The sequence below is a fragment of the Apostichopus japonicus genome, chromosome 6 (genome assembly GCF_037975245.1).
Source record: "Apostichopus japonicus isolate 1M-3 chromosome 6, ASM3797524v1, whole genome shotgun sequence".
NCBI classification, from domain to species: Eukaryota; Metazoa; Echinodermata; class Holothuroidea; order Aspidochirotida; family Stichopodidae; genus Apostichopus; species Apostichopus japonicus.
In genome coordinates, this window is record NC_092566.1 from 10,291,447 (window position 1) to 10,304,179 (window position 12,733).

The following is a 12,733-nucleotide window of genomic DNA, read 5'->3' on the forward strand; positions in this document are numbered from 1 at the left end:
TTTGGTCAAGTTTATGGCAACCTGACGTAACAAGTCACAAATTACGACGACAGTCAATTCCATGCATAACCAAGGCTTGGAGTTTAGACGAAAACTCACGAGACCTTTGGGATGGTACTTGAAACGGGGTAAGGGAAAGGAGCAAGGGGTTGTGTGTGTGTGTGGGGGGGGGGGGGTGTATGAAGATTATCACTTCCTGCCAAAAAGAACTGGCGAGTTGGTGATAACTTCAGCTTAGGTAAAAAGAAATACACGTTAAATCTGACAAAAGAAATAAATGCCCTTATAACAATTTATTAATCAGTTGTAGGCAAAACAAATCTAATACAAAAGTATCGTTAAATATACGAATTGACACATTCAGTAAAAAATATATCGGAGTATTCTGCACATGCATCAATCACGCGGGCGCAGCTGCGCATTGGCTCCGAGCTAGGTACCTGGATAAACCTATCCGTCTAGCCTGCTGCCATTAATTAATATGCAACGAGAAGTTATATGTTTTGTGCTTCAGTGTACTTGCTTGTACATAGCAGGACTCGTTACATGACTTAATAGGCACTGTCACGCAATTTAATTATATATGTTGTATCCAAGGACTCTCAGAGGGAATTCTCAACTTGCAAAAATTGAAAATTGAAATGTCAAAGGTGATGAGTATTTGAACAGTTGATGATAAATTCTTTTTTTATTAATATATCATCTTCCATCCAAGGCAGACAGACAGTGCTTCTACAAACATGGAATTTTTTGTTGATATTATTTTTTTCATTCCTTTTTCTATTTTTCTTTATTAGTTTGAGAAACATTCTGACAAATCAATTTGAGAAAAATTATATTTTATGATATAATTCTCCTACCAGTCTAAACTAATCATGCAGAAGACTTTCAATTATAATAAAAGCAGACACAGAAAAAAAGAAGTCCCAGACAAATTCCTAGGGTATTGCATTTCAAGGACAAATCAATAAGAAGAATTCGCAAGTACAGATACAATTTTACTCTCTCTATCAGCGATCTTGCTTAGATGTTAGTTTCACACTTGACGTAAACAAAAAAAATTGATTCACACAGTACAGGTCTAATACAGTTTACAGTTTTTTCGTTAGTGTTCCTGAAAAATACTAAAAATAGGTAACTTCAGTCAATCAAATGATATCTAAGTTGAGATAAGTATATCATGACATAAGAGAGGATGGAAGAAGATGAGAAAAAAAGAAGAAGAAACAGTCGCCTCTAACATTTGAGTTAAAACAGCCTATGGTGTTTCATTACTACAAATATACACCACTAGTATAGACCAGGCTTGGGTGGGTGGAAATAAGACTAAATCCACCAGAAGGGGGTGGGGGTGGGGGGGGGGGCTCAGGGGCAAAATCTTCAAGGGACTGTGGTACATGTGAGTTTGATACCAGAGGGTAAGCAAACGAAATTTACTACAAAACTGCCCCTGGGAAGGTAAAGAACTGATAATGAATACAGAGTTAACACAACAACTTCAAAAATAGATTTTGCGGAGACTTTAATAGTATGTAGCAGGAGAGATGGGATGTCTCAAGGATAGACACCTGCTCTATGTAAGACTTCCAATGAGACCAATGCAAAACTTGGCAGAATGCTTTTGTCACATATTCTCCATCTGACTTGTTTAGCCAGTGAGAAAAAAAAAAAGAACATGTATAAGTTCCAAGAATGACAACGCTCTAAACTTGGAAACTTGGGAATGTTAAGTGAAGGGGTTAGGGTACTAAAAAAGTGAAGGGGTTAGGGTACTAAAATGAATCAATGGATGGGCCTAACACATGTTTAAGATGATGCAGGGCGGAGTGGGGGAGGGGTGCGTCAGACCAATGTTCATAAGTGTTTGCTACATCTGTGGCGGCACCATGCACATGTGCAGGTCATTGCTATGACATGTTTGGTGGGGGAGGGGGGGCACAATTCTCTTTCTTTTTCTGCTCTCTTCCAATGTCAGAGGCCATGTCATCATGGATTCTTAGTGTACGATGATGTACTATTATACTGTAACATGGTGCTCGGGACAAATTTCCAGCATCTATAATTCAGCAACGTATTTCGTATTTCAAAGAGAGACAAGACTGTCTCAATGATAAATTTTCGTTTAGACTTTAAAAACAATAAAAATACAAAGTACAATGACTGAATGATTGATATGAAAGACTAGTAAGATGGCTCAATTTGGACGGTATCAATGGTTATTTAACTACCACTGGTAGTTTGTGTTACAAGTATTGTACAGTACTCAATCACAGTGTTGCACCAACACTGTAGACATAGCCAAACTATGTCAGCCTATGTCTTCCTCCTTGTGATGTGATCATAGAAGACGACTTGTGTGTATTGTGGACAGTCCAATGGTGTCCTTGTTGAATTATCTCCAGGGGACGGCTCCTGAGAAACAAAACAGGGAGAAAAAAAAAATAAATGAAGTATTCCAAGTTCAAAATTTTGACTAACTCGATGAAATGCTTGAATGGAATATATAAAGATGCAAGCTTGTTCATGAAATATATTGAATGTAAATGGACAATTTGAGCATAACATCTTTGACAAACTTAGGCAAAGGATAATAATGTATTGCAAACAAGAACATACCATTTAGTCATATGCATCTTCTAAGCATATATACAGCTTATTTTGAGAGAATCTGTCATACCAACATATAGCAATTTAGATCGTTCAACACAAGAACACATGACACAGAAGAACAATCAAAAACGAAAAAGAAGAAACACATACACATATCCCACTGGCATGAGTATGTTACACTCATATCACATTACTGTATATCATACTGCACTTGTATTATTTTATACCAACAGGAAACATGATATCATGCAAAACAAGAAGAACACAAGAAATTTATCCTCAAAAAAAAAAAGCACACTTGCATACAAATGTTACAACATATCACATAAGAAAACATCACACTGTACATGTATCTCAGTTCATTGAACCATGGAGGTATTATCTTCATGATTGAACACACATACCACACAAGATTCCATCATCGTGCTGAAAGATATCCCCCACAAATTCACCAAACTGCATGCCAAACAGCTTTCACCACCATCACATAACAGTATTCATACATATGACAAAGGAGGGCATATACTCACAGGGGAGATATCACAAAATCATCTTCAACAGGAGAAGAATATACCATGCAACCACACATCACACATTCAAAAGGTATACCAAACAACACTCACCACCACCATCATACTTAACATATCACATGAGGCCATACCCACCAGGGGAGATATTACACAATGAAAAATAAAACACCCTGCAACCACATGTTTACAACACACATTTGAGAATTGATTACACAAGCTGCTGTTTGAACAAATGAATTTCAGACACAAAGTGATGGCACTTGCATGATATAAATTTTTTCAGACTGCCAATAAGATAAGATAAGACAAGCTAGAACTAAGGTGGTCTCGTGCAGTGGCATGCAGGGATTTCAAACGGCTTTCAAATGGAATTTATACTCATTGAAAGGTATACCGACACGACCAGTGGTACTTGTCATCAATAATCAATCCATACTTCCAGCTAATTAAAATATTACGCTTAAACTAGATTAGGCGACAAAATCTCGACAGACCGAAAAGAAAGGATAATTTTTTTTTTTCGAAGGAGAAATGAAGCTAATGATCATGACAAGAGGATATAACTGGAGCAACAGTATCATCTTGGGGGGGGGAGAGCATCTCTCTAAGAGTAGAATGCTCCTTTAAAATGATCATTTCATTGTATATGTATTCCATTCTTTAGCTCGCATTCTTTAGCTTGCAACAGAGTCACCTGGAGCTAAGCAGTGGAATTCCAGGCCATTAATTAGTGGTGTCGTTATATCCACACACTGACACATCGGCAGATAATGCTAAGGTTAAAATGTAAACTACTTTGGTAAATGGTAAATAAACTTGACATCATTAAGTCTATTAAAAAGCTTTGCCTCTGTTTAACTTATCTACTAAGTGGCACAATGTGTGAGAGACTTGCCGATGACAAAAAAAGACGTAACGCAGGACAGCCAAGGGGCTTCTCGGTAATTTATTTGGGGGACAGAGAGGGGAGAACCATTGGTTATGGAATGTGCCTTGATAAGGGTGACCTTTCGGGGTGACCTGGATGGAAGCAGATCTGAAAGTGTATTCTTTTTTTGAGGGGGCAGTTTTTTGCATTGGGTCATTGACACTGGGGTATCATTCAAGATAAACTTGAAATTTACCAACTTAGGACACAATCCTTACATATTTTCCATCACATGAAGGTTAATGAGGATTAAGTTATTTATGAATATGATCTGATCCCCAACATTTTTGTGATTAAAGAAAAGAAAAAAAGCATATCGAAAAGAAGTTTGGCTATTACTCAAGTACAGTACTTGAATTGATACTTGGGTGTTCACACTCAAGTTAACCACCTAGGATGTGATAGTGTTCTGGTTTTATCACAAAAACTTGTCAGAATTCTGTACAATCAGCTCAATCAGTGATCAGATGAGAAAAAGATGAAAAATGTATAATTCTAATGTCTATAAAAGCAAATCATACAGACAAAACCAAGAGATTTTCCTTGCCACATTCCTTATGAGAATATATGTAAGGTAACACTGAACACTTTACTATTGGAGAAACCATGTTGACAAGGTTTTCTTAGTTATTTTTCGTTCTTCAGATAGTCTGAAAATTACATGAAGAATATTATATGCCTTATTCCTTAAGCCACTATTTTGATTTGCAAAGACCTGTTTTGTTGATTTATCAAATTTACTCTGGGTAGTACCTTTGAAATAAACTGCAGCCATGTTGCAGAACAGGACATTTAATAAAACATGTCGTACAAGTTCAAGACAAAACCAGAACAGAGTCTAATACTGAAAATGAAAATAAATATAACTGAAAACACCCCCTATCTGAACAATTTTTCTAAAAGCTCACATACAGTTTGCACAATACTTTGCATAGATGCTCACACACTTGGGCATACTGAAAATTCACATACAATTAAGTTTGATTTTGAAGACAGAGGGTGTCCTGACTACAGTAGAACCCAGGGTGGGTGGGCCAAGAATCATTATAGAAATATAAGTGGAGGGGTGGGAAGGAAAGTGACCTATTAATTGCCTAGCTTATACCTTAAAAAAACTTGGCTCACCTTTGGGTCTACAGTTAGAATTTTACGATCCCTCTTATTTTTGAATAATAGACCTGTTGCATTTTCAGCAATAACTTGATAATTTGGTGTCGGGTTAGAGGTTGATGTCTGTGTTTCCCAGTTGAAAAAGCTGTTTGAGAAAGGGTAAAAACAAACAAAAAGTAGAGACATAAGTAAGAAGGCCCATGTCCTGAGAGTGATTTAATACCTTTAAAACAGTGTGAAAACAACCCGCTGTGTATTGAAAATGCATCATATCTCATCATGTCATTATGCGGATTGAAATCTCTGCAAAAAGTGATTTGTGAAATTTCTTGCCTGAGTACCACAAGCAACTTTCAAAAGCTTGAAAAATAATTTTACACTCAATTTAAAAACAGATATCAACATGTTGCCTGCACCTAAAATGGTTTTCCTATAGATGAACTGAAGCCTACAGTAGCTCAATCTGGCACACAAGTAAGAACCGAAGCTGATTTATAGCAGTTGATTTTGAGAGCGAGAAGAGATAACTTGTAGCTATTTGTACAGAATAAATCTACTCAAGACCAGAGCAAAATGGTGGGCAAGTGAAAGAAGGTTTTACAAGTAGTTTTAGAATGAACTAGACACTAATTGTAATGAAAACAATCACAATCATTTCATTTGTGCAGATCTTTTCTCGGCCTGTATTTTTCCTTTTTTGTGATATCTATAACCGGCCATAATGGAAAGACAAACCTGCCTGAAAGGATAATCTCATGTGGTTTTGTCCATGAAAATTTTACCAGCAATCATGAAATTAAGCTTTACTTTCATGCGGTCATGATAATGTGTATCAAACTCTGCTTTTAAGACTCCATATATTGCTTTAAATAAAAGACTGCATTTGCCCCAAAACCTGGTTGAGTATATGTTTTGGTTTTTAAGTCCACTTGAAGCATTGAGACCTATGTGACGATAACTTTGCTACGCAAAGCTGATTGATTTTTTCAAAAGAAACATAGGCGTCACAAAGACACACTGAATATTCATTGACTTCACGTTGAATTCAGCCAATCCTCACGTGACAGTATTTCTCAAGAGAACCGTTTTGTACACAGTTTAATATGTCGAGCAATGTCTTCATGCATGATACATACATGTTGATTTCGTATTGGTTAAAACATCATTCACATGGTAAGAAATTGGTACCGCATTGCCCAAACTCACCTTCACATAGCTTAATTCAACTATACGAAGGCTAAGTTTTGCTTCTGAAGGTTAAATTGAGATCCATTTAGCTTAGAATCGCTTCACGTACCCTCCTAAGCATTAGCAACCCTCAAAAGACACAAACCTCAAGTCAGATGGCCTTGGTAGTAACCTCCGCCTGCCAGTGAAGTATGGTTCAAAATCCTCTGTTTTTAAACGATGGGCATAGTCTATATATCCTGATATTTCTTGACCTTTTGCGTTCTTGTCTCTGATGAAAATAATGGTGGTCATTTTGCCACTTCTGTTCGCCTCTTCTCGCTGTGCTAAAGCTCTCAAAAACGGGTTTTTTAATTCCTTGCCTGAACTTGCCAGAGTTCTAGATTTAGAGCAAGATGGAAAATGAAAATACACAAAACAAAACGAAGATAATCATGAAACATTTTCAATAAATCATGCCTTTAATTATTACATTAATGCCAATAGGTAGTCCTAAATATTGCCAAACTGAAGAAAACACCTACTATACTAAACTTTCAAAGTTAGAACTCAATGTATTTAGTCCTTTATTCACCACAACATAACTGCAAAAATCACCTACTTTAAATATAGACAAACATGTTTGTGTATAGTTTTCCACAATACAAGTTCGATTTAGCTTGCCATCAGTACAGAATAACATTCAAAAGTTTGTTTTAGACACTTAGCATTGAGCGTGCATGGAGAGGGGGGGGGGCTGTATGTTTGAGCAGCAATTACAGTTCAAAGAGTCCTGTAGAGATCATTACTGTAGATATGTCAAACATGTTTCTGGGGACTCTCTTGTTATTAACAAATGATCTGAAAAACCTCTCAGTAAAAGTAACACATGTTAAGATTTTTGTCCTAAACAGATCTTTCGAAGATGAATACAGGAGGGTGTGCAGTCGCTAACAAAACGTTTGAAAAATTATCAAATGTACTCATCATATCTGTAACACAAAGGGGACTCCAGGATTTCCCACACTAGTTCGACACCATACAGAGAAGTACCTAATGTTGTCAATATTGATATGAAAATTTGAGACCTTTTTAAAGATATAAGAAATGATGTACAAGAAACAGACTAATACAGCAAGCCCACCTTTAAAGCAGCATTTTGCGTCCTTTTCTATGATTTTTCTCAACCTCACTGATTCCACTTTGCCATAACGACATACATAACTAGCTAATCTATTTATATTTTACTTCAAATGGTGGCATAAAAGTCGAAAAATTTGCAACTTTCAACTTTGTTGTTCTCCAAGATATTTTCCGTTGGGAACCCAATAAACCTCGCCCATAATATGAATATTTAAACACTACGAACGTCATTGACAGATACGTAATATAACACCACGCTTGATTTGTGTACAGTCTATATGGCAGTTGTACCAGGGAGTTGCATAACATCTCCCTGGTACAACCAACGCGAAGTCTTGAATCTATTTTTAGCAACGGCTCATAACTAAACCTGCATCTCTGATTGGTTGAATTCAAACTAGTGGGTTTGGCGGAATTGTATGCGATTAATTTTAACTGTGAAATTTGTCGAGGACACTCTTCTCATTTATCGACATAAATCGTTAATTACTCGCTAATTAACGCTCTTGGCAGGGTGAAACTTGGATGGTATCTTAGATAGCTGTTTTATGATTGATACATGTAAAAAAATCGATGCACATGTTAAAAAAGTGGAAAAAAGCGACCCAACGCAAAATGCTGCTTTAAGCTATTCATGTCTCTGAAGTAAAGAGGAAACAGCCGCAATTAAAAGGCTCTTTGCTTATTGCCCTTCTGTCACATGATCTCACAGGGCATTTTTTATCAGTGATATCTAGACAAGTAGTTTGCTAAATGTTGGATTTGAATGGGAAAAAAACAACTTGTTCTTTAAGGCATTTTAAAGCTTGTTGCACTATTATGGGAGACAATGACTTAAAATGATATTTTTGTTATTCTGCAAGATGTGAAGTAGGAAATATTTTATCCAGTATCTCATTGCAAACTTGGTAAATTTCTCTTTGTGCAGGGATGAATAGCAGTCTTTGCACACAGGATCCATACCATGTTATTGGAGAGTTCAGATCCTTCAAAATTACTACACAATATTTGAACGCTTCATTTTTCTCTGTGAGTGTAAAAGAAATTGTCTAGTCTTTAAATTTGAGTAAGTATTTATCTACAACAACTAGTTAGTTATGCCCATGTCACTAGGGATTAATTATTCCCCACTATTCCTTTGTTCTAGTAGGGTATAACTGTGTAGATTTTGAGTGAATGGGACATGACATGAGAATCTAATTAGCGAAGGACAGTACATCCGAGTTGCAACGAGTCAATTGATGTTACAGTCAGGTACGCTCTTAAGTTACTACTTAGTACTGTACCAGCTTATTTCTTGAATTGAGTCTAGTCATTGTATTGAGTCACTGTATATCTCTATGGGGAAAAAAAACTTCTTCCAATTATTTCACTTTATTAAATTGAGTAACTCAAATCACAACTTTTTGCAACACTGGAGCACTTGCATGCTTAATGTAATATAGTAGCAAAGTATCGCATACTACTTATAGTGGTTACTAATATGTAACAAATAAATAAAGAGTCCAGTCGAGGGGGGTTATATTTGTCACTACGTCGAAGTGTATTTGTTGCCAAACTTCAATGGGGTCTTAAGAAGGTAAAAGAATATGTCTTGCCTTTATGGACTGTATTAAAAGTTATACCAAGATAACAGAACACATTTGCGTTTATAAAATCTAAGTAATAACTGCCTCCAAATCCGTTCCAAACCCTATTTAAAGAAAACATGCACAACACGCACCATTCAAACACATCATGCACAATCTTAACACCCTCACACACGCACACATTACTTCAATAACACATCGTTACAATGTCATTAGTAACATTCTCTAGATCAATGACTAATGATGAGTTACTGAAGATGTACAATTTGTCTTGTGCGGGATCCCGGTAGTCAAGTGAATCCCGGTATCCAGATCCCGGTATTGACTAGTTCCCGATCACAGTGCAATGTGTAAATACTACAGGTAGTGGGAAAAAAAACAGTTATTACATTCGTTTCAGTATCATTCCCTGGAATTCTGGACATAATAAAAATATCTACGTGTTACTATTTGAAATAAAGAAAACAAAACACGTTTATTTCTGGTATCTGTGTTCTTAGAATAATGATCAATTTACGTACTGTAGTGGCCTAGATCTATATATTAACAAATTAACTTTTCACATAGTAATTTGGACCTAGGCTACTGTACACCAAATATCTAATGTTACTTCTCATGTATGTAGTTTATAATCCCATATTTACATAGCCCCTATGTTACATTCTTCTTGTCTGAAAGTTTCAAACACGTGGTGACTTGTTGATAGTTGAAAACATTTCATTGTGAACTTTTGCACTTGCCCTATTCCAATATCATGGAATAGTGGGGAACCCCCAATTTCTGTTTGTGTACGAATTACAAGTTTAATCCACGTGCGAACGTGTTTATCTAATACCGTACGTCGAGTATGAATGAAGGATGGTGTGGGTTGCTTTTTCCAAGGTTTGTGCTTTTCTTTTTGAAAGGGTATGTTATAAAACAAAGGCCCTAATATAGCGTGTTCTTATTTTTTTTTTTAAGCTGTGCGTGTAAGAGTGTGTACATAGTCTAGGCTATGCATATTGAATGTATGACATTGACAGTCTAAGTGCTTTAAACCATTGCTGAAAGTTGAGGAAAATCCTGGTTGTATAGTTACGATACCGGGATTCATGTTGCAACACTACCGGTTGTGTGAAATTTGCACTACAGCACAATGCTATGTACAATCATATCGTTCATCTGTCACTATATATCACATTATGCCAATTGCTTTAATGATCTGCAGTGCTCACAGACGGTTTAATAAACACATCTGCTTAAACTAATTATTTGAGTTCTTTCATGATTTGCTTAATACTCACATTACTATTACCTTGTTCATATCTTATACCAAGAAGATATACCACGTACAGGTATTTAAATCTTACTTTTGTTGGCTCCTTTTTGATAATCTGTTAGCTTCAGCCGCCTGTTTCCTTGCTTCAAACTCTTCTCGTTTGAGTACTTCACCTGATCCTCTGTAGCCAAGCTCAACCAACTGTCTTGCAAGCTCTTCATCCTGAAAGGCAAGCAAAAGAATCATATTTAAATCCTTTACTACAAAATTTTACCTGTTCATAAGTTATAGAGCAGATCATCTATATATATATATATATATATATATATATATATAGCAACAGCAATTTCTTTCAGACAATGGAACATTATCGCACACATGTTGAATGCTACCATTCTAGAATTGAAGTCATTTTTAGCTATGGCAACATGGTCCCTGATTACTATTGACAGATGTTGACTGACAATGCTGCACTAAACAACAGATGTTATTTTAATACTATAAAAATAAAAAGTACTAGTAAGATATTAAAGTGAACCTAACTTGGAACAAAAGGTTTGAACTTTATTATAGATACCAGATATGATGGCAGCAAGCAACTTCTATCCATAACATCAATATCTCAACACATGTGCACAAAGAATTGTACTGGAAAAATGAGGCACATGGTAGCAAAGGAATCTAACTAGCAGACATGAGCCTAGCCTAGTATGAGTATCCAAACATGCTCTCAGGTAGAAATAGAAGAGGGGAGAGTGGGTGGATGGGGTCAGTTTAAAAAAAATTAGGGCCAAAACATCACCTCATCAGATGACATCACAGTAAAAATATCATATGAAGAAATACAAGTTCTGTTACATGGTTGATGTTGACCATATTTTTTTCTACGAAAACCAGGGATATGATATTGATGTTGACCCACCCTGCCCCCCCCCCCCTTCATGTGGATAGCACTTGCTCAGTACCTAAATTGTATGTTTGGGGGAGGGCTTGCAATTTGAGTCACTGAATATTTTGGTACTACTGTTTCAGGATAAATATCAAATTCCCAATAACCTGATGTAACTACGTGCAACATGATGCTTTTCATGTGAATTTCAGGTTATGAAACTATTCAATGACTGGGTTGCCTTTATCTGTGAGCCATGAATGAGCTTTACATTAGTGGTTGTAAACAATCAGAGCTGAATTTGGTTCAAGCCTGTCTCTACAAACATTATTCAGGGCCTTTCTCCAAATTTGAAGATATTCCCAGGACAGTACATAAAATCAAAGGACTCTTTTAATATGGGGCCTGTACATGAAATCTGGGACCTGTTCCCCAAAGTCAGGACATCTGAGCAGCTAAGCCTTTATACTGGTCATTGTGTGAGCAGTTTTGTTTTTAATTTTGGTTGTCATATTTCCCCAATGTACTGAGTATATATAGCCTACTTCTTTTTAAAGGGATGCATGTAATATTGACTGGTTGAATAAAGGCTACTCAAGTGGCTGCTAGGTGATTAACATGACCCATTTCCTTTAAACTAGCTTAGACTACAGATGTACAGTATGGAGACCCCTGGTGAGAGCCACATTTAATTTAATAATGACAAATAGGTCCTACTGCAGAACTTGTTAAATCAACTGTGTATACCCTGGGAAGTTAATGGGGAGGGGGTTGGGGGTTGGCATGGGGGTAGTGCTGTGATTGATATGGCACTAGGCCTAGGTTATAGCCTTATATTTATAACTCTCCCCATCCCGGACCCCATCCTCCACAACAAGAGCACTGCAAATAGGCCAACTGCCCATGCAAATTGCTAAAAGACAAGATTCAGTTAGGATTATTACTGCTAGCTCTATGTTATTATATTATTTCTTAGTTTAGGATAATACAACAGCTAATCACACATGTGGCGAGGGATGGCTCCTGGTTACTGAGGCCATCTAACTTTAGCCTGGATGAGTCATAACTTAGCCTAACATTAGGCCTACCTCAAGATAATACAAGTCGTGGGAGGTTATTTGAGAGTCTAAAAAGTCTTCGTAGGTGTTAAACTCAGTAACAATGTTATCACTTCCGGTGGCAACTTCTTCCTCCATCGTTGACTTTCTGCAGGGTTTTTGCTTGTGACTTAAACTGTGTGGTAGCAATATTACTTTAGCTGTTTTCCGCTTTCGCTCAATTGCTCACAGCTCTGTAATATTTTTACTAGCTTAGCCTTGTAAGCACATATATGCCAAGTACGTAATTTTTTTAAGTTCAGTAACATAGACAGTCAACGCGACTGGAACTATAGTTATGAAAATCAGCTGTGTATGATCGGTAGTCTGGCTGAAGCACTTATAACTTGGGGAATAACTATATGACCTTGTGCATGGAAACTTATTTGACACCAAAATTACAGTAACAGTA

The 12,733-nt window shown here is 36.6% G+C and overlaps 1 protein-coding gene across 1 annotated transcript; it reads right to left on the reverse strand.

Moving 5' to 3' along the window:
- Nucleotides 1–274: 274 nt before the first annotated feature.
- Nucleotides 275–12,594, reverse strand: LOC139968949 (cilia- and flagella-associated protein 299-like). The gene is made up of 5 exons (XM_071973583.1): nucleotides 12,313–12,594; nucleotides 10,427–10,557; nucleotides 6,512–6,745; nucleotides 5,194–5,323; nucleotides 275–2,412 (listed from the first exon to the last, which is right to left on the reverse strand). Exons 1-5 carry the CDS (start codon nucleotides 12,418–12,420, stop codon nucleotides 2,314–2,316), a joined length of 702 nt encoding a protein of 233 aa, XP_071829684.1. The 5' UTR covers nucleotides 12,421–12,594; the 3' UTR covers nucleotides 275–2,313.
- Nucleotides 12,595–12,733: the final 139 nt, after the last annotated feature.